The sequence below is a fragment of the Rattus norvegicus genome, chromosome 8 (assembly GCF_036323735.1).
Source record: "Rattus norvegicus strain BN/NHsdMcwi chromosome 8, GRCr8, whole genome shotgun sequence".
In the NCBI taxonomy this organism is placed as follows: Eukaryota; Metazoa; Chordata; class Mammalia; order Rodentia; family Muridae; genus Rattus; species Rattus norvegicus.
In genome coordinates this window covers 66,412,015-66,434,478 of record NC_086026.1, presented here as the reverse complement: position 1 = coordinate 66,434,478, position 22,464 = coordinate 66,412,015, and the positions used below count along the sequence as shown (strand labels likewise).

Sequence of the window (22,464 nt, the reverse complement as noted above, 5' to 3'; positions counted from 1 at the left end):
CAACTAGTTTACAGACCCGAACAGCTTTTCTTGGGACACCATAGCTTTTACAGGAGGCTGGCTTTGGGGAGCTTTCCCAGTGAAACCCGGAAGCTGCGCCGTTGTGGTTCTCATCTCATCTTAGCTGTCAGACAGTTGGGTAAATTATTCTTAAATAAAATGGTAAGTTTGAGCTGGTGATGTGCTTCAGTAAAGAGAGTGCTTGCCTAGGATGTACAAACCCCTAGTTCAGAGAAGAGGAAGTGTAAATTGAAGTAATCTGCGGCAATATAGCGACTTTGAGTACAGCCTGAGCTATTTAGCATTCTGAAAGAAGAGAGAGGTATTATGGAAGAAACCCCTGGAGGGACATGGAAAAAGTTTAGTTTTCCATTCTCTTCATTTTCGCAAGCACTGGTAACTGCAAAATATGAAAAGCACAAGACTGCCTCGGGCGTTTTCAGAAATAGGGAAAAAGGGCTTTGCACCCCGGTAACCCGTCATTATGTATATTACAACACATCACCGTTGCCTCTTACCCAAATGTCCGGAATTTTGGCCTGACACAGGTTAAAAAATGCAAGGAAGGACAACCTCCAGCTTTAACATTTGCAGGAGTATGGGAGAAAAAATAGAGGAATCTAACTAGTCTGCTTTAACGGAAATAATCAGGCTTACAATCCAAATGCAGGTTACCCAGAAAAATGATCAAGTAAGAAATATACATCAATTAAAACTTGTGAAAACTTAAGCAAAGTCCCTTGTTTTACTGGTCACAAGGGCCTTTTCTCCTAAAAGGGCCCTGAAATCCCATCCTGATCTGCAGGGAGGTGCTGTACACAGTACATAGGTAGCAACTGTCCAGGCTGCTGCTAGTCAGACCCATGCTCCCCATCCTTCTAGGCCAGCAGTCTTGAATATAGGGGAAGAACCACAGTTGAAGTCAGACTCTTCCTGGCATGCTGTCTCAGCCGTTGTCCTACAGTGCTTTTCCATTAGGCTTTTGATTACCTTCGAGAATTTTCTTGTCCTATGACAAAAATATCCTAAAAGCAGAATGCACACCTGTGTTCCAAGAATTTGGGAGTCTGAGGCAAGATTCATGAGCCTGGGCTATAGTGTGATCCTTTGTCAAGTAAAAGAGGGTCACTTTATATTTTGAAGACTCAGAAGTCATTATTTTTCTTTATGGTGGTGGTGAGAATTTATAAAACATTCTTCTATTTGGTTGGGGTTGGGGCTTGTTGGGCCAAGGGCTCCAACTCAGGTCTTGAGACTTAGAGGCAAGAACCAGACCCAGCTGAGCCATCTCACTGACCCCAGAACTAAGGATTTTTAAATGGAAGAGAACATACCTGGTTATAACTATGACTAGGTGATGGTTGCCGAGTTCTATGAGGGCTAGTTCATTATTCAGAAAGTCTAGGCCAATCACATTTGAAGACCCCAATGTATGGTTCACCTTTAAATGTGTGTAACTTTTTAAAATTGGTTCTTTTTTTTTTTCCTTTTTTTTTTTTTTTCCGGAGCTGGGGATTGAACCCAGGACTGAGCTAAATCCCCAACCCTAAATGTGTGTAACTTTTAAGAAGTGGAGTCGAGTGAGATGGGTGAGGGTAACAGCACAAATAAATGCACCTGCAGCCAAGCCAGACGACCTAAATCCAGTTCCTAGAACTGACTCCAAGTTGTTCTGACTTCCACACTTGCACTTCTGGTGCACATGTGCACACATACAAATAAATGTAAAAACTTTTATTTTACTTTTTGAGACATGGTCTCTCTGTGGCCTTGGCTATCCTGGAGTTATGCAGACCAGGCTAGCCCTGAACTCATAGAGATCTGTTTCTTCCTTTTGAGTGCTGAGATTAAAGGTCCACGCCACTACAATTTTTAAAAGCATTTGCTGTTGTGTTGCTAAGCAATGTAAAATTCATTTCCTTCCAATTTCTACAAATATACTTGGCTTGGTATCTTAAATTGTTGCTGTATTCCCAGTAAAGAAAAATTAAAATTTTGAGAGGGAAGTAAAACCCTTGGTGTGCCTGTGCATGAGCACAAGAGTGCAGACACTCAAGTGCTACAGGGTGTCACAGGTCACAGCACTTTTGTGAGTCAGCTCTTGCCTTGCATTATTCGGTCCAGAGAGCAAACTTGTCAGGTTTACATGGCAGGCACTTTTATCTACAGAGCCATCTTGCTGGCCTTAATTTTGATGTATATTAATTTGACAATTGTAAGTACTTATTTATTTAAAGCAAAATCTTATTTGTAACCTAGAGAAGAAATTAAATCCAGTCCTAACTTTACAACAGATCTTTGGGGAGGACAAGGGACTTAGGTTACTTATTTCCTTAAGAACCAAGCTTTATTTACATTAAAAAAAAAAGGAAAAAGAAAATAAGTTGTTGGGGGAAGACAAGTTTTACACAAAAGTACTACAACAGTATCTCCCTTTGGTAAAAAGTGTAATAAATGTCTTGTACATCTGTTTATAGGTACTAAATCTGAACCCACATAGTACTATTGTACACAAGAAGCTAGAGCAGTTATGCTAGCACATCAAAGCATAGTTCTTTAATAAAAAATTGACAGTATGTACATTATTTACAAAAAGGAAAACCAAGTTAAAACTGTGTGTGCGTGTGTGTGTGAGTGTGCCTGTGCGAGAGCGAGAGAGCGAGAGAGAGGGAGAGAGGGGGAGAGAGAGAGAGAGAGAGAGAGAAGCTGGTGGATGGCACTAGGGCAGACTAGAAAGAAGCAGGTACAAAACAGTCCCATGGGAGCTAAAAAGGAGGGCTGACTGGAATTTGTTGAGGTTGAGAACCAGAAGAGGGAGGAAGGTGAGCTTCAAGGACTCAGAAACCAAATCCATAAGTTATCAATTCCAAAGCCAAACAGGTCTCAGATAAAATCTAACAGAGATCTTAGATGTGCTCAAGTGGGGGTATCAACAAATCCAGTCCCCGCTTCCCCCAGAGGTGGGAAGAGGAGCAGTGACAAGATGCACCTCATCTATCCATGGGGACAGCAACTGATTGCTCAGGTCACAGAAGTTGTAGTTGATCTCTGCTGGTGTATGCACGCGAGCTGCCTGTCTCTGCTCGCATGGACTTCACTCCCTGTTGGGTCCAGAGAGCACCCTAGGGAGAAGTGCCAGCTCCAGCTTGCTAAGATAGCCATCCACATTTCTTTCATGTATCCTGCTGGGTGTCAGGTTGCACTGGTGGCTTGAAAGGCATCTTCCTTGATTCTTCCGTGTACGTGAGTACACATGCCCACACACAGACACACGTACACACACAGACACACCACACACACACACACACACCTCTGAGCTACCTGCTCTGGCTCTGCAGTTAAGGGGCTTTGAATACTGTGCCGTATTTGACACGATACTTCTTAATGCTCACAAAGTGCAGAGTCTCTGTATCACAGGTGGTGGTGCAGGGTACCAGGCCCTCTAGCCCCTCACCCATGAGCCACTTGCTGGTCTCTGCTGCCATTTCACGAGGCACATGCTCCTTGGTCCATTTATCTACCCAGGCCTGGAACCGCTGATGCAGACGCTTGCTTACACGCTCGTGGGACTAAAATGAAAGTAAAAGAGAAACAAACAGATGAAATAGGCAAACAAGTCCTTCAAATACAAAATAATATATATATATATATTTTTTTTTCTGTATTTATTTATTTATTTATTTGAGACAGAGTCTCACTATGTTGCTCTGGCTGGCCCAGAAATCACTATGTAGACCAGGCTTGGCTAAAACTCAAGAGCCTGCTTGCCTCTGCCTCATGAATGCTGGGATTAGACATAGCCCACCTGGCCTGACAATTTTATTACTTTATTTTTACAGTAGGCTGAACCTATATACATTAGGCATGTATGTGCCTAATGTTTGCAGAAGCCATAAGAGGGTACTGGATCCACTAGAACTGGAGCTGCAGATAGCTGTAAGCTGCCATATGGGTGCTGGGAATTGAACTGAGTCCTGTGAAAAAACAGCCAGTGCTCTTAACCACTGAGCGATCTATCCAGACTTATAGAATATTATCTTTAAAAAATAAGGAAAGGGAGAGGTTGGCAAAATAGTTCAGTGAGTAAAGGTGCCTGCAAGTCTAATGACCTGTGCTCCATCCCCTGAACTCAGAGAGAGAACAGATTCCTACAGGTTGTCCTCTGACCTCCACACTCACTGTCACATGCACATTAACATCAAAAGAAGTACACATAAAACATGAATGAACATTCACACAAAACAAAATATATAGGCCTCAGTATACCTAAAGCAAAATCCAAAGCATGGCCCACTGAGACTAATCTAAGGTTACCTCATCTGTCCTCACAGTCACTGTCTCTGTTCTCTACAGAATTCAGCTTCTGCCACTATTTTTTTTTTTTTAATTATTTTTTTTTTCGTAGCTGGGGACCGAACCCAGCCTTGCACTTCCTAGGCAAGTGCTCTACCACTGAGCTAAATCCCCAACCCCTTCTGCCACTATTTTTATTTTACTTGTTACTAATATGCTAATGCCTTTCCTTCTCCCTAGCCTTGCATTTTACATGTTTTGTTGCATAGAGAACACTTCTCCTTGGGTGGAGAGATGGCTCAGCGGTTAAGAGCACTGACTGCTCTTCCAGAGGTCCTGAGTTCAATTCCCAGCAACCACATGGTGGCTCACAACCATCTGTAATAGGATCTGATGCCTTCTTTTGGTGTGTATGAAGACAGCCACAGTGTACTCCTATAGCTAAAAATGGGAAAAACAAAACAAAACAAACAAACAAACAAACAAACAAACAAAAAAAAACCAAAACCAAAAAAAACCACACCACCACCACCAAAAAAAAAAAAAACAAAAAAAAAAAACCAAAAAAACAAAACAAAACAAAACAAAAAACCCAAACCCATAATTCTCTATTAATTCTTCACCTTGTTACTTTGGTTTCAAGTATCCCGTATTTGAGAAGCCACCAATGAAATCTCCAATGCCGATTCCCTAACCTTTTGATTTCCTTGGTAATGTACCGAAAGACTATACCCCCCTGCCCTAGTGTGTGGTTGTGTCCCAGAGCCTGCTATAACAAGCTACATCTTAGTAGGATGGTCTTTGAAAACAGGATTCACACGGAAATCAAATAAGAAACTGAAATGTAAACATCGAAAATGTAAAGTCCCAACAGGTATTCACTCACCAGCTCATTAGGTTAAACTTTCTCCCACACGCCCACATTGGCATCTTCAACCACACACTCATCCTTCAAAGTCTGACATTTGTTTAGACATACAAGAGAGAAATCATGACTGACCCAGAAACACTACAACAGCACGGTACCAATGGCTATTCTCCCCTCAGCTGCTGACATGTAAATCTTGGGGCTCTGGGTCTCAGAACCTTGAGAAGATGGGTATATGTGTGGGGAGCAGGTATTTGGGAGCCATGCCAAGACGACCTTGGGTGTGCTGGGATGCCAGGAAGTTGGTGGTACCCTGTTTACAAGATCCTTAGTAAATGAATATACTTGCTTACACAACAAATGCTTGTTCCAGAACAAGTTGTTATTGGGGGGGGGGACGACAAAAAACACAAAAAACCAAAAAACAAAACAAAAACAAATACCAGTTCTGTAGGACTTGGGGAAATTCCAGTGGCCATCTCTCACCTGGTGAGCTCTGAGCAGAGCTGTCCTCCGGTACATGTAGTCCTCTGACTTGATCACATACACCATCTTATAGGAGTTCAGCTTGAACCTACACTCCAGCTTATCCAGGCTCTCTACATTCTCCATGGTCTTCTTGCTGTTTCCTTCTTTCCCTTCTTTTTCCTGTTGCTCTCGACCACGCTGACACTTCCGAATACGCCGCAAATTCCTACAAAGCCGAAATCCCGTTAGGTCGAGAGACGTCTATATACAGATCCCCAACTCCTACCAAATGTGCTTTCCTTATGTGCCTCAAGAATACTTACAATTTTAGTTACACATATATACAAATGTGCAATAGTTTCACTGAATTTACATATATAATTACTTGAAGCCTCATCCTTGAATGTGGTATGTTATTCTCAACCTGTTTTAAATTCTTCAGTACACAGAGTAAAGTATCCCAATTTATTTTTTTCACTGCCTCTAAATTGGAGTTCTTCACCTAAACTAGGTTAACAAAAAATTACTTGGTCTACTTTATGCCTTTCCCAGAGATGTCCTATTTGTATCTGAAGGATGTAAGATCATTTATAACAATAGATCTCCAGTCTCCACTAGAAATTATCAGCTAGCCAATTACATTATGTCTTAGACTTTAGTGTAAGGACTTGGGCCTGTAATTCCAGTGCTCAGGAAACAGAGGCAGGAGAACTGTAATTAAGAGATCGGCCTAGGCTATATGAAAAGACCCTATCTCCAAATATTAACAACAAAAAACATAACCTGAGTAGCTACGTGTACTGGCCCCTGTAGGATAGCAATTCTTAGGTCTGAGCCTCCTAAGATCCTACTAAGAGCACTATGAGATCAAAACCATCTTCCTAATAGTAAAATATTGTGTGCCCCCTTTCCCTAAACATTTGGGTTGGCAGTCCAAGAGTAAGGGTGACAGAAGAGGTACCTTGTAATCTCAGCCCTCGGGAAGTTCAGGATTAAGAGCTCGAGGCCAGCCCTGACAGTAAAGATAGTCTGTCTTTAAGAGGGATGGAGACGATCGATTCACCTCCTGACCCCATGCCTTCCCCACCAAGACTGACAATAGCCTATCTTAAACCATGAGCCAAAATACACTCTTTCTTACACTGGGGTAGAGTGGGATAAATGGTAATGTTTCTGGGGACTACACACCATAGTTAGAAGCTTTTTGATCTGACTGTAGATGGACACCAAACACAGCTGGCTTTACTAATGGAAATGCTGAAGCAGTTACACTGTTTAAAAGCCTTCCAGAAAAAGTTCTGTTTATTTCTATTTTATATTTTTATGTGTTTTGTCTGTGCACCATTTATATACACTACAATGGAAGCCAAAAGAGGGCATCAAATCCCTGGAACCAGAGGTACAAAGGACCGTGAACCATTCTGTAGGTGCTGTGAATTGAACCTGAGTCCTGTGAAAGAGCAGTCTGTGTTAACCATTGAACCATTTATATACCCCCATCTTGTATCATATGATAAAATGGGAATTATCCATGAAGCTACTCTGTGTATTGAATGAAAAAGGACTCTTGAAAGGTATTGGAGCAACTGCCTGACTTACAAGTAAGGGACAACAGAGCAAAAACAGCCTGGAAAACTTGCAAGGAAGATATTTCTGAAAAGTACACATTTCTTAAGGAAAGCAATGTATTTGTTGCTAATGATAAAACTGAGCTTTCCGTAAACGGATAATTACCATAAGCTCCATGGCTTCCCAGTGCTTGAGAGCTGTCTGTAATGAGACCAACAGTTCCAGCAAAAACAAGTATGAAACATACTGATATTTACTTAGTCTACTTAATGCCTCCCAAATAATCATGTGAAGTTACAAAGTCATCCATGACAGCAATGTTCTCAGGGCACAGACAGACCAGGGTCTGCTAATGGCATGCAAAAGCTCAGAGACACTGTACATTAGCATTTGTAAAGTCTTTTATTTAGAAAATTAATAGCATGTGAATGTGTATGTAAATGTTGAGGCAGAGGGAATTGTCACTCTCCTTCCACCATGGACTTTTCTGGGTATGGAATTCAGGTCTATCAGGCACACACAATTAGCATTTTCTACCATCTGGCCCACCTACTTATGAAATACTTACCACGTTAAAGAATAGAACCCACAATCTGAAAATACTCTCTATGGCTGTAAACCCACCCAAGTGAGGCTACAATTTCTTCATTTATATTAAAAAGAAAAGCAACACATAAAACAAATGTCACCTTAAATTTTTAAAAAATAGCTTTTCAGTATTTATGAAAACATACTAGGCTTAGTACCTTTGTGGGTTTTTTTGTTTTTTTTTTGTTTTTTTTTTTTGTTTTTTTTTGAGACAGAGTCTGGCCTCTTAAGGATAGCATTCACTTCCATCTTCCCACACGAGGGCTAGAATTCCAGCCACACCACCACACCTGCTTTGTATAGCCCAGGGCTCAAACCCAGAGCCTTGTGCGTGCTAAGCAAGCATTCCACTGATTGAGCATGGTCACAAATGGGTAAAATATTTTTTTGGGAACCCAAGTGACCATGCTAGTTACACTTGCCATATTACAGATTAAAAACCAAAAACCACGGACTTGTGGCTCAATCAGTGGAATGCTTGCTTAGCACGCACAAGGCTCTGGGTTTGAGCCCTGGGCTATACAAAGCAGGTGTGGTGGTGTGGCTGGAATTCCAGCCCTCATGTGGGAAGATGGAAGTGAATGCTATCCTTAAGAGGATAATGAAAAATAAAATCTGTAAAATTACTGACATACATGCCCATTTTCACTTTGAAATTAGTATGGCCCCACGTTTTTGAGTTATTGTTATTCAGTCCTTATACTTGAGAAAGAAAAATAATTTTTGCCCTTAACCATTAGGCAACTTTAATTAAGTAAAGATCAATTTCTACAGTTGCCATTTCCTAACCAGAATAAAGGAAAATGGGTTTTTAAAAAAGATTTACGTTCTATGTCTGAGCATTTTGATCCCATGTATGTATGTATGTATGTATGTATGTATGTATGTATGTATGAATGGTTGGGAACTATCCTGTGGAACTGGTAAATTGAACTGAGGTAGTCAGCAAGAAGTGCCTTTTTTTTTATTAAGAAAAAAAAAGGATTTACTTTTATTCTTTTGTTTTATGTTCATTGGTGTTTTGCATCCTTGTATATCTGGGTGAGTGTCAAATCCTCTAGAACTGAAATTACAACAGTTGTGAGCCACTACGTGATTACTAAGAATTGAACCCAGGTCCTCTAGAAGAGTAGCCAGTGCTCTTTAACTATGGAACCATCTCTCCAGTCTCCAAAAGAATTGCTTTTACTCACTGAGCCATCATTTTAGCCCTGGAAAATAATTTCTTTTTTTTTTCAGAGCTGGGGACCGAACCCAGGGCCTTGTGCTTCCTAGGCAAGCGCTCTACCACTGAGCTAAATCCCCAACCCGGAAAATAATTTCTATTGTAAAGTGTTTGAAAACTGTTGTGCAAACCTTCAATCCAAGCACTTGGAGGCAAAGACAAACAGAGCTGTGAGTTCCAAACCTGACAGGACTATATAACGAGACCCTGTCTGAAACATCAAAAAACACCTAGCCAAACAAATCTCAGACTGTGCCCTGATGAGATAAACGGCCCATGTCCATCGACTTCCAGGGGCTTGGCAACTGCGCCACATCTGTTAAGTGGATCACTGAGTGGGGCACCTGGAAAGATCTCTCTTTAGGTGCTCTAGTTCCATGTTCTTGTTGGGACTAAACCCAGTAACACTTGAATACAGTTTTTAGGAATTTAAGATAGAGATTTTTTTTTTTTTTTTTTTGGTTCTTTTTTTCGGAGCTGGGGACCGAACCCAGGGCCTTGCGCTTCCTAGGTAAGCGCTCTACCACTGAGCTAAATCCCCAGCCCCAAGATAGAGATTTTAATCTCAAAGTTTTAAAGGAAAAATTTACCCCCAATCCTTTTATTAGAGGGTGCTATATTGGGAATTAACTAAAATCCCCCAAAAATAGAGGACACACCTGTGAGGGATTTTTGCTTAATTTAATCTTGATCTTTCAGGCAGGAAGACACATGTTGAATCCAGATCTTTTGAGCTGGGAGGATCCACCAAAGATCTGGGCCACACCTTCTGCTAGCTGCCTATAAAAGCTTTTGCTGTTTGCCTGCTTGCTCTGCTTTTGCTAGCAAATTCATCCCCTCACTGGCATTAGTGCCTACTTGTTTGGAATTCCGGCATATACGGAAGACCAGATGAGACACCCAGAACAAATACTGGATTCTTGGACCCTCCTGTTCACAGTCAGCCACTGTTACTATTAGCAGGACCACAGCCTGTATTACATGCTAATAAATACCCTTTCTACATACATAGATTCATCTTCTAAGTTCTATTCCTTTAGAAAATCCTGAGCAATACAGACGGGTTGTTTAGTGTAGCCTAGGCTAGTCTTGGACTCCCAGCAATCCTTCTGCAACAATCTCCCCAGGATCATAGGTTAAACACACACGGTTCATCTATCCAGTTTCTACTTCTAAAAATCAGAATTTTATATTTGTTTGTATATAGGTAAATTTTTAAAAATTCTATACAGAAAAGAACTACAAAGCAGTAGAAGAGACTTAGTGGTCCTTTCTATCATCCTCCAAACAGGAACCTAATATTCTTCTGTCTGGAATTTTGTAAATGCAAGGGGTCTCTCGGTCTGTCTGTAGGGTCTCCTTCCTCCCTCCACCCCCAAATGGGTCTCTCCATATAGCCCAGGCTGTCATGAAACTTGCTTTATAGACAAGTCTGGCATCCAACTCACAGAGATTCGCCTGCCTCTGCCTTCCAAGTGCTAGGATGAAAGGCCACCACACCCAGCTGACTACACGTCAACTTCAACAATAAAGCCTAGCATCTTGTCTCTAAAGAGCTTCTCTTGGAGACAGCATTCCAAACACAATACTCATTTAGAGGAATTAAGAATAGATTCTTAGAAGCTTGTGCCTAGCTCTCTTATAGTCTTCCTTTGCTGATTTTGCTTTTTTTTTTTTTTTTGTGATAACTGTAGTTCTGAATGTTGCTGTATACAAATGAATCACTAAGCCATGAGCACACTAAGACAGCAAGCTGATGGAGTGAGGACTACAGGTTCTCTAATGCTTTCAGCTCTTGAATGCTGGAGATTTTACAGGTAAGCCAGCAAACACTCTAACATGATCCTCAGCAGACAGAACAGATGAACAATATAGGAAACCGAGACCCTGAAATTGCCTACCCCCTGCTGTGCACAGCATATATTGCCAACAGAGCTGACTTGGCAGACTCACCTTGGGAGAAATACTGGTTTCTGTGCCAGATGTTCTCGAAGTTCTGGAGAAGTAGTATCAGAACTCATATATCGTTCCACATAGTCTGACCAACGCTAGGAATAGAATCATAGACGATCATGAAAACAGCTATCTATACCCATATATCACGAGTCTAATCTATCACCAAAATGTCCAAAGACTACAGATTTTAAGAACAAATAGTCTACTGTGGTAGCATATAAAAGTAATTCTAGCACCTGTGAAACTAAGCCAAAAAAAAAAAAAAAAAAAAAGGGGATCCCCAGGTTATAGCCCAGTGGTAAGTAAAGTGGTTGCCTAATTTGATGCCCACAGTGCAAAACTAAGAAGTAATGGGGTTGGGGATTTAGCTCAGTGGTAAAGCGCTTGCCTAGCAAGCGCAAGGCCCTGGGTTCGGTCCCCAGCTCCGAAAAAAAGAAAAGGGAAAAAAAAAAAAAAAAAAAGGTAATGGCCCTTACATGAAAGATTTGTTATCAAAATATATGTCTCAGTAGTTAAGAGCACTGGCTGCTCTTTAGAGGACTCCAGTTCTGTTCCTAGCACCCATAATGCCTCACACGTATGTACCCACCCACTCACACACACCCTAGTCCACCAGAATTCAGGGTGACCAGGCAAGCTCTGAAATGCACTGTCCATACCTCTGCTTCTACAGGGTCATCTGAGTTCTCCTCTTCTGTGTCCAGGAGCTCAATGGTCAGCTGAACTTGACCTTGACTTTGAATGAACATTAGCTGCAAAACAGAAGCAGTGTAAACAAAAACAAGCAAAAAACCCCCAAATTTTCAAGGTTATAAACCTACATTGTCATTGAACGTAGAAAAGTAAATTATATAATTTTGTTCCAAAGGATGAGATACAGAGTACTGAAAGCTGGTGATTACAGTGGGACTGCAGAGATGGCTGCAAGCTCTGGCTGCTCTTCTTGAGGACCTGGGTTTGATTCCCAGAACCCACATGGTCTAGTTCAATTCCAGAGGACAGAACAGAGGCTTCTGGCCTCTCGGGGGCATTCCATGCAGGTAATACACAAACACATAAAGACAAAGCCTCCCTACACATAAAAATAAAACCTAGAGAAAAATCAAGTTAGTAAATGTTTGCTAGTAAATAAATGATTGCTCAGACCCAGCCTGTGTACATTTATAGTCCAGCCACGTAACTGTAGCTCTCACCCCCTATCAAAGAAGCTTCTTTTTGAAGCAGATAGAAAGTACTACAAAGATTCACAACTGGTGAAACTGCAGGGAAATAACCAACAATGGGGTGTCTGATTCCAACTGATTATCTGTAATGCAACCCCTAAGCTTAAAGGTCAAGAAAAAGGAAGAAGAGTCACAAAGATTGTAAGAGCGAGAAGACCAGGGCAGGTATCTTCTGGATACCATCAGGAATATCACACCCATGAAATCTCATCGATAAGGTTACCTAAACAAAACCCGCACAATGACATCAGCTGGTACTCCAATATAGGTGGGGACATTTTCACAAAGGCCCAACAAAAGGCAAAGAGCTACAGTTAATTGGTGGCTGTTGCGAGAGGAAGAATCTATTTTCCCCAGTGACAAGCACCTTGAAAGGTTATCCCAGGTGATCAGTTCTAAATATATGTGGCAATATCAAATGGATTCAGCGGGTTGTATACATATGTGACAGTGAAAATTAAGGAAGAGGCCATGGATCTGAGCCTGAGTGGGAAGAGAACACTGGAGAAACTGGAAGGGAGAAGGAAAGAAGGGGATGATGTAAACATAGTATTCATGTATGAAATTCTCAAACATTAAAAACAAAATTTTTTTTAAAAAAAGCATGTTAATGAATGGTGTGTTGGGCTCGTGGGATGCTCACTGGGTAAAAGTGCTTGCTTACTGACAATTAAGTCCTAGCTTAACTCCTTAAAGCCACACTGTAGAAGAGACCTGGCTCCTGCAGTTGCCCTTAACCTCCACAAGCCAATCTATATATACACATCCACACGTGTACACCTACACACAGACACAGACACACACACAGAGTCTTTAAAGGGCTCTATTGAGGTAGTATGGTGGTACATGCCTGTAATTCCAGCACAAAGGAGGCTGAGGCAGCAGGACTACCTCAATAGTGTGACCTACATACAAGTGGATACATAAATAAACGAAAATTGTTATAATGGTGCCAATCATGTTTGAATTGAAATTACTAAATTGGTAGTAGGCACATGGCTGTAAACACTCATGTATAGAAGCGCCATTAATAAAGGCAGTCACAAGCCTTATTTTATAGAAAGCTGTCAGCAGATCTCCTTCTCTGGAACCTTGGCTCTCTGAATGTCCTGACTCAAAAGTTTACTGCAGATACAAAAATTACATGGGAAAAATGAGCTTACAAGTAAACATAAAAATTGGCCACAGTAGCACACTGCTCTAATTCTAGAAATGATGGACACAAGAAGATCAGAGGCTGAAATAAGGACATCATCTGTGACATCAAAGTTTAAGGACAACTTCAGCTAAATCTGACTAGCTCTAAAAAAATTATAAAATAAACTCCTTTTCAACTTTCTTCAATTACACAGGGAGAAACTACAATCCAGAGCACTGGGAAAGGCCATGCTATAAATCAGGCAGCGAGACAGAGGTAAGACTGGTTTGCAGGATGTTTTTAGAGAGGCCGTTAAAACCTCAAGCTTAAAACCTAGCAAAAATAATAGTTAACCTAAAATAAATCAGAGGGAAATAAGCAAAGCTATTAAGAACAGTAAGACATGTTATATTATATACTTTAAATCCAAACCTCCTAGGTTTGGCCTCTAATTTATGGCAAACCTCCTACTCCAGGTTTCCAGAGTACCATAACAGGCTGTTATGTAGATCACCAGGCTGGCCTTGAACTCACAGAAATCCATCTACCTCTGCCTTCTGACTGTTGGGATTAAAGGTGTACCCTCCACTATGGCTGACTTACTCTGTACTTAATTTTTAAGAATTATAAAATAGTGGTCATCCAGTACTCAAAAGAGGCTGCAGATTAATTTTATACTATATTAGAAATGTGGGTTTCCAATTATTATTTTTTCCAGTTAGCTGTTACAATGGCAATAAAAACTACCTGATATATCCAATATTATAGGTATTTCTTTTATGGGGTAGGGTGAGGTAATAGGATCTCATGTAAAGAGGGCAACTTTGAACTTCTGATCTTCCCAACATAATATCAAGTGTTAGGATTATAGATATGTGATGGGAACAAGTCAGGGTTCATTATGCTACCCAAGTGCTCTCCGACTAAGCCATATTCTAGTGAAATACAGCCAAATGAGGTGGTGTTATCTACAAGGTAATGCTGGCATTCTGATAAGATCTGTAAGAACAGCCTATGTTACACAGCTAGACACTGTCTGATGTAAAAATGATATTAATGACCCTGGGGAATGAATAGTTACCCAGCTCTTTCAATACATACATTTTCAAGGGGCTAAAGAGACTACTCAGAGGTTGGGAACATCTGCTGCTCTTGCAAAGGACCCAATGGCCATCCATGGATCCAGTTCCAGAGGATCCAATGCCACCTCCTGACCTCAGGGAGACCCATGCACACACATAGTGCACACACATACATGCAGGCAAACACTCATACACATAAAATAAAATGTACATCCAAAGCCTAGAAATATTATGTGTTTATTTCTAAAAGAACAAAAAACAAAAACAAAAAAAACCCTCTAAATGGTTTTTCTTTATTTGTGCCCTCACTTTACTATGCTTTTAACAATGATCACATATTTTACATATAAACATTTTTCAAGAAAATGTTTACAAAGCATTGTTTTATTAAAAGCTGAGAATGTAAGAAAGTTTGTTTTTTTGTTTATTTTCTTAAAATGTAATAAAGGTAACTAACTGGGCAGACAGGTTGGTTGGTAAAGTGCTCGCTGCCAAAGAAGCCTGGGGACTGGATTCGATTACTAGTAAAACTCTGGCTCATAATCACAGAGCTGGAAAGACAATCAGCCCACTCAAGCCAAAAAACAGTGAGGGGACTAGGAGAACAGACCCCCATGGTGTATATACCTCCTGAATGAAGCAGACCATTACAAAGTGTTCTCTGACCTCCACGTGCACACACACTCAAACATGTACTGAAAACACACATGAACAGCAGCAGCAGCAGCAGCACTGAGAGGTTCGTGATTGGCTGAGCGACTCTCACCTTAAAGCAATTCTCATCCGACATGAGCTGCTCTGCTTTCCGCTGGTATGTCGACTCCAGAAGGCTCCTCGATGTCTGACTGCTCAGCTGGCCTCCAGTGGCTCCGTTGTTGTTTTCCGCCAAGTAAAGGTCAGTAACCTGCACACAGACCTCGTCGCTGACAATATGCTGCAGCTGCAACAGAGCACAGGCCAGCCAGTGAGCTGGGAGAGCTTAAAAACTTTTTTTTTAATTTAAAAAGTTAAGCACTATCATTTTCATAGAAAATAGCTGAGTTAGGATCTCCTGCCTTTATTAACACCTCATAAAACTCACACTTAAAAGCAAAACCAAGTCTCAGTGATATAATTTTTCCTGCTCATGCTTCTTAGCAAAACAAATAAAATGCCTTCTAAGTATCTTAAAATATTTTGCAGTTGACTGGCTTTTGGTTTGTGACAGGATCTAATGTAGACTAGGCTGGCCTCAAATTGACACAAGCTGAACCTTTTCTGCATAGGCTGCTGGGGCAAACTCAGGCCACAGCATATGCCACAACAGGTAACAACCCCATTCCCACACCACTATGTGTTTTGATTTTCCTCACCATTCTTTTTTTTTTTTTTGGTTCTTTTTTTCGGAGCTGGGGACCGAACCGAGGGCCTTGCGCTTCCTAGGTAAGCGCTCTACCACTGAGCTAAATCCCCAGCCCCCTTCCTCACCATTCTTACTGTGAAATTAAAAGTCTCCTAAGAGATGACTCAGAGGGTAAAGCTGATTGATCTCAAGCCTGATGACCTCAGTTTAACCCCTAAGATCCACATGGTGGAAAGAGAACCCACTTTCACAAGCTGTTCTGATTTCCATATACACATATAGCACATGAAAACTCAAAAGTTGGTAATGTAGCAGAGGGTTTGCCTAGCAAGCACAAAGTCTTAAATTCAGTGCCTAATACCAAACCAACAGGTCCCTAAAATATAGAGAAGCAAAAAAAAATTAAAGTCCAATACTGATCCATCAATTTTACTTAGCTACTCTCATGATGTCATAGCCACTAAGCCATTCCATTTTTAGAAAGAAACAGTCTTTGTGAAGTAAAGACTTAGACAACACCATTAAAATAAGGCTCCTTATGATTATGATTTGATAACACAGTGAAGCGTCAAAAAGTTTTAAGTGAGGGAGAAAGGGGAAAGACGTCAAAGAGTCTAGCCAAGACATGAGTTCTCTGCACCACGAAGTCTCCCCTTGTAGAGCTCAGGTTAAGGTAGACTATGTTCTACTGACTCTCTAGTCACATCCTTTTAGGTATCTGCCTCTCTCAGAATCTTTGGAAATGGCAGCACTACAAACCCAGAGACAACTGGGGGGCTACCTACAATCACACATTAAGTCTTTCACCAGGTAACCAGAAATGACATGGGTATAATTTTTGCAAGATTTTTGTTGTTGTTGTTAAACAGAGGAGCACGTGCATGGAAAAGCTAGGTGATACCAAACCCAAAGGTGCTCAAATCTCCAGAAGGATGGAGAAGCCAGAAGCATATGCTGAGCGTCCATCTGTCTGTCTAGAGAGAAGCACTAGAATAGAGATGCTTGGGATGAAGGGAAGCGTCCCTAGTCAAGGTCTCACAGGATGACATCATATCATGGCTCTGTAACTAAGATGTCTGAGACTGCCTACTTAGAATTATCTCTCCTTGTTTTTGAGAAAAGATCTTATGTATTAGGAACTGCCCTTGAACTTCCTATGTAGCTGAGGATGGCCTTCAAATTTTGGTCCTCCAGCCTCCTCCTCCAAATGCTGAGGTGAATGCTGCCACACCCATTTTATGGGGTGCTGAAAATTCAACCCAGGGCTTTGTCATGCTTGACAATTAATTGCTACTAATTGAGCTAAATAAAGCCCAAGCCTGAAAACCCTAAGATAGATGTATGGCTTGCCCTTGAAACTTGTTCAACCAGAACTGAACAGCAGGGGACCACCAACTAGAAAGAAAACATAAGTCAGACAGAGCTCACTGAAGAGTTAAAATTAAAAGTATGAAAATGTCTTAAAACCCTGTGGCTGTGGGCTTTCGGAGGCCACTCCTACTTTCCAGTTTTAAAACCTATGTCGACAGTGTTATCAACATAAATTTATAACCAGATTCTTCTAAGTCAATCAATTATCTATTTAAAAATAACACAGGGCTTATGAAAATTTTATTTTATTGGCTTTCTTTTATGTTCCTAACTGTAGCCATTTAGGGACTCAGTAGGTATCTGTCTCTCAAATTATGAGAGTCACTGTCACATCTCCATGGGAAGGCCTAGTAGCTTTACATCCTTCAGAGTTGTCTCACCAACAACCTGCAGTGAGAACCAGGAGTCAGTTACATGTAGCTTTCTTCACCAATCCTGACTAGATTCTGTGGGCAGACACAGGCATGTACTCTTCCAAAGCCAAGGAAAAAGCAAGGGTTCTTTGCAAGATGCAGTATCTTCCTCAAGAGACCACTAAATCTTTCCTTCTACAATAGCAGTGTGGATTCCAGGAGAGAATTGGCCTTTTCTATGATTTTAGCTCAAAGAAGTCATGTAGCTAAGACTGATCTCCTAGGGGAGTTTAGAGTCTCAGCAGTATGGAGCCTATAATGCAGCAGAAAACTTGGGACAAGCTCCCTGTCACAAGGACAACTCGGTTAGAAGCATCACATTGGCTGGGTGTTGTAGTTCACACCTATAATCTCAGTACTCAGGAAGAGACAAACAAGACTAGTTCAGTCAGCCAGTGCTACATAGTGAGACCCTGTTACAAACAACTTCACATAAGAACCACAAATCTAGCACGGAGTCTCAGATAAATGAGGTGCACAGAGTACTGTAAAGGACTTCTAATAGTAAATGAGGCAAATTATCACCATCACCTATGGAAAAGGCTATGCCGCACCTATGTGCCCTTCTCAGAAAAATAAAGCTGTGTTCTCTACAAGTGGCTATTAGGACAGGCTCTGAGGAGGGTCACACTCACTCCTGCAAGGGCACAGTGAGAACCTAAGAGCCAATTCGGGGGCTAGTAGAGTCAAGCTCTGTAAACAGGAAAGAAAGCTATTCCCTCTGAACAGGAACACCAGACTCATAAAGTAAACAAAACATACACAGTTCAGGAAATAAAGGAAACAAAATTCAGAAAGCGCCTGAAACTTAAAATCCACCCCCCATCCCCATCCCCACAGGGGCTGGCATAGAATGTAGCTGAGGATGAACTTGAATTTCTGATCCTCTTATAAAAGCAGAAATAATTCTGGGGAAAACACATTCTCCCATAGGTCAAGCTGCCCTTTGGCTGTGCAGGAGCTTCAAGGATTCAGACTTTGTGTATGGTGGGCTTTTCAAGGATGCACTGACTCTGGGTTGGTCATGTTCCTTACGTGACCCCAATACATATAATGGTTCACTAAGACTCGGCTAGAACCATTGCTTTGGTCTACTGTCAGTGCATCAAAGGGGTAAAGAGATGTTTGTTATTGTCTCCAACTTCATGTTAACTTGGTGGTTTCCACTTCACTGATTTATAAACACTGATACATGGTTAAGCTGCTATCCCTTTTCCCATACAAGTCTTGCTTTTCTTTGTCACTTTTAGCTCAGAACACCTTCCCTCGGCAGCCTGGCCTCCGACACACCCTCTCACCTGTCTGACGATGCTCTGGATTAATTTGTCCATAGTAAAGGCAATGTAGGCATGGATGGTGAACATCTCTCTCAGTGAATCTTCATATTGTGATGAGTCTATGTTGCCATCAAGCAGGCTCCGCACCATGTCCAGGAAAGCTGGGTAATAATCTTCTACATCCACATCCACTACAGGAAAGATCAGACAGGTAAGACCTTGTCTGCTAAGACAAGCTCAAGGACAGGGAAAGCAGAATCCCACAGCTGGCCTATATACCATCTGAAGGACAAAACACCAGATATGCAAAACATGTCCAACTCAAACCACTTCAGAGACGACATCTGATAGGAGGCCATATATAAATCACCAGCACTGTTCACTAACAGTGACTCTGCAAAGTCTAACAGAGGCTTCCAGAACAGACTGACTATGCTAAAGACACTTTGAGCACTGCTGAGTTCTATGCCCGAGAGCAAAATATCCTACTTAAGAGGGTCCTTCAAGTTGCTGGCTCCTTCACGTACACAAAACCATTTCACAAAGGGGACACTTGCTCATAAATTGACTTCAATGAAGAATAAAGAATAGAGGAGAAAAGATAAGCACAGGTGGACACTACCACACCTGGAACTCTTGGCTACAGAAGTGATTTGAATTAACCCATCTATGAACAATAGACTAATCTGAATGTATCACAGTTCCTTTGTTTAAGATAGATTTGCAACACTGTACTCCACTAATTACATTACATGATTTGTATTTGCTGCACATGAAGCCCTTCCACCAGTAGTTGGAGTGAATCTTGTTAGTAAAAGGACAGAGCCACTAGGAAGGAATGGTGTTTTCTGAGCTAACTGAAATCGTACCCATTGATGCAGAGTTCAAAACTACCTTAACTTCAAAGGGAGGTTACTAAGGCTAGGGATTGCTGAGCCAGCATAGACTATAAAACAAGTTCTGGGATAGTGACCATTTTATAGCAGGAGACCCACTCTAAATACCAAAAGATTTCATTTCTAAGTCTGGAAACCAAAACAGTAGAATAAGGAGGCTACTGGGGCTTGGCTTTATTTTCTTGATCTCTTTTTTTGACTAAAGTATGCTCATCATAGAAATATTTAGAGCCATAAAATTCTATTTGTGGGGCAGGGGAGATAGTTCAGTGGATAGGAGCACTTGCTATCTATCTAAGTACAGGGCCCCAGCCTGTACTTAGCACGTTAAAGCCTGGCGGCTGCTACCTATAACCTTGGCACTATGGAGGTCGGCAGAACGAGGAGGGCCACTAGGGTCTGCTCACCAGCAACCTAGCTCTGGGTTCAGTAGGATCCTGTCTCAAGGAGAAAGGCACATAATACCAGCAGATCCTCCGTGCCCTCTGCTAGCCTCCCTGCGCATAAGGCACGTGCACCCCACACAAACACAAATTCTCATTTGTGTGGCTTTTTGCATATCGGTTGCACTTTGACAAAAATTTGATCAAAAATGTCAATTACAAAAGGAACATTTATTGATCACTGTAAATGGAGTGGGTCTTCTAAGTAGGTAAAAATGAACAGTCACTGTTTAAAGCAAGCTACTGGTTTGAGCTGTGTCACAGTACGTCACTTTAAAAGTCTAAGCCATGAAGCAGGGAGCTAGCCTTTTAAATACACAAGGATGGAGGAGTCTGAACCACAGAGTTGTAGCCACAAACTATGACTGCACGAAGCTGGCACTGCCACTCAAGAACAAGCTGCTTCAGTGTAGTCCAGGTTAAGACAGTGATCAAGCCTAGATCTGTATGTCATTGCTACTTGTTTCTTTCAAGCTAGGACTAATACAGATAAAGGCTTTTCAAATAGACTCCTGGTGCCATTAGTTCAACAGATAAGAAACTACGGTTATACACAGTACTCCTGCAACAGCTATTTACTACTTAGTGAGGAGCGAAAAGGGAAGTGTCTGGCTCACAGGTTAAGTACCAAACTTCAGAATGAAGCCATTATCTACAAGGAAGGAGCATAACACAGCACAGAGCACAAGATGGCTCACTTAATGAGCCCTTGGGCTTTCCTTTCCTTGAACCCTGTCTATCCCTTTGCCTTGCTTCAAACCATTGTGAGTCCCAATTTCTCTTCAGAAATGTCAGGAATGAGCCATGAAGCCTATTAAGAAGAAGCTAATACACATCTGAGAAGATTCTATATTTGTCATAAACATAACAAGGAATTTCTATGTTGTCATGGAAGAGAATGAACTATGACATTTCTTTCTCATCTGAACATTGCTCATTAACCTAGCCAATGAATCCCACATCCCTCAGGTGTCCACTGTGCTAACTAAGCACCTCATGTGACCAAAAACTGGATACTATACAAGGTGTCATGTTTGCATCTTCCTTAAGCCCTCAAGCAACCCCATAAAGTGACAATTACTGCCTCCATTTTATTGGTTTATTCATGGGTTCATAGGTTTAAGGAAGGTCACACAACCAGTTAAGTTGCAGAGGTAGGATATGAACCCTAGTTTCAATCTATGGCCTAAGTGCACATCATGTTTAAGGCAGCCTTGAAGCCAGCCATCCAGCTCATGGGTATTATGAAAGCTGACAGTCTAAGCACTTACTAGGTTCTTTGAGACGCAGCTGTATGGCAGGACTATCACTCTTATCTCTCTTTATGCCTAGCACCTCCCGTTCCCATTCTCTCTCTCTGTTTTCTTCTTCAATTTGCCGCTCAGCTTGGGAACAAATCCGTAGCAGCCTTAAGCAGAGAATTTGATGCAGCCGCATAAAGATATACCAATTGTTATTGACATAGAAGAGGTTGTACACTTCATCCATCCCTCTTAACTTCTGAGCTGCTGTGTTACTAAATAACAACTTGGACTTTGGGGGGCTGCCCCCAACACCATTGTGCTTCTTAGGTGCCCCTGTAGCTTCATCCACATCCATTTCTTCCTCCTCTTCTTCTTCCACATCTGAGAGATCCCCTCTCTGAGCAAACAGCAGATCAGGAATGAAATGATGCATGATTTGCTTGATTTTGTATTTGTCCTCTTTCTGAATTCCTGTTTGCCTCTTCACATGATGGATAATCAGAGCAGCAGCATCTTCTAATATCTGCTTGTCTTCATAGGCAAGAGAGAGGTGTGGGCCAACAGGTACACCAGCATTCTCTTCTGTAGCCTGCTCTTGCCTCTGATGGGACAGACATAAAAGCATTGTGTGACATGTATATAGCAACAACAAACCTACAATACTATACCAGTAATGCCGAGCAGTGGTGGCAGATGCCTTTAAACCTAGTACTCAGGAGTCAGAGGCCAGCAGACCAATGAGTTCGGGGCCAACCTGGTCTACAGAGCAAGTTCCATGACAGGTAGGGATTCACAGAGAAACCTTGTCTCAAAACAAACAAAGACCACACTAGCAGCATATTTTATTATTAACCAAAATGCAATTTAGGCATTGTGGCACCTATCTACAGTCCCATCCATTGGGAGACTAAGCCAGGAAGAGTACAAGATTCTAGGCCAGTTTGGGCTTAGACAGAGACATTTTCAGTGACTACCTAATCTGAAATACAAGAATTAACCTTAACAATAATTTGTCTCTCTTTCAAATAATAACTATGGACAAACTGGCTTGATATAAAAGGATTAGTA

The 22,464-nt window shown here is 41.5% G+C and overlaps 1 protein-coding gene and 1 long non-coding RNA gene across 17 annotated transcripts in view; one reads left to right on the top strand and one right to left on the bottom strand.

The window, feature by feature from the left end:
• Positions 1-24: 24 nt before the first annotated feature.
• LOC120094172 (uncharacterized) overlaps positions 25-22,464 on the top strand; it is a 33,654-nt gene continuing 11,214 nt past the window's right edge. Inside the window, exons 1-4 of one of the 4 annotated variants that reach the window (XR_010054405.1) lie at positions 25-162; positions 10,706-10,828; positions 13,543-13,604; positions 18,787-19,024. This is a non-coding gene — a long non-coding RNA (uncharacterized LOC120094172). Of the gene's footprint in view, positions 163-10,705; positions 19,025-22,464 lie in introns of all 4 variants that reach the window. The other 3 variants (XR_010054404.1, XR_005488214.2, XR_010054403.1) reach the window with 3 other exon arrangements.
• The window catches only part of Sin3a (SIN3 transcription regulator family member A), a 54,680-nt gene continuing 34,544 nt past the window's right edge, over positions 2,329-22,464 (bottom strand). For all 13 annotated transcript variants that reach the window (XM_008766301.4, XM_063265753.1, XM_039081736.2 and 10 more), the window contains 7 exons: positions 21,424-21,997; positions 18,835-19,004; positions 15,177-15,350; positions 11,627-11,719; positions 10,965-11,059; positions 5,648-5,855; positions 2,329-3,569 (listed from right to left, as the gene is read on the bottom strand). In XM_008766301.4, the coding sequence (XP_008764523.1) occupies positions 3,339-3,569; positions 5,648-5,855; positions 10,965-11,059; positions 11,627-11,719; positions 15,177-15,350; positions 18,835-19,004; positions 21,424-21,997 (1,545 nt within the window). In that variant the 3' untranslated portion in view covers positions 2,329-3,338. The remainder of the gene's footprint in view (positions 3,570-5,647; positions 5,856-10,964; positions 11,060-11,626; positions 11,720-15,176; positions 15,351-18,834; positions 19,005-21,423; positions 21,998-22,464) is intronic.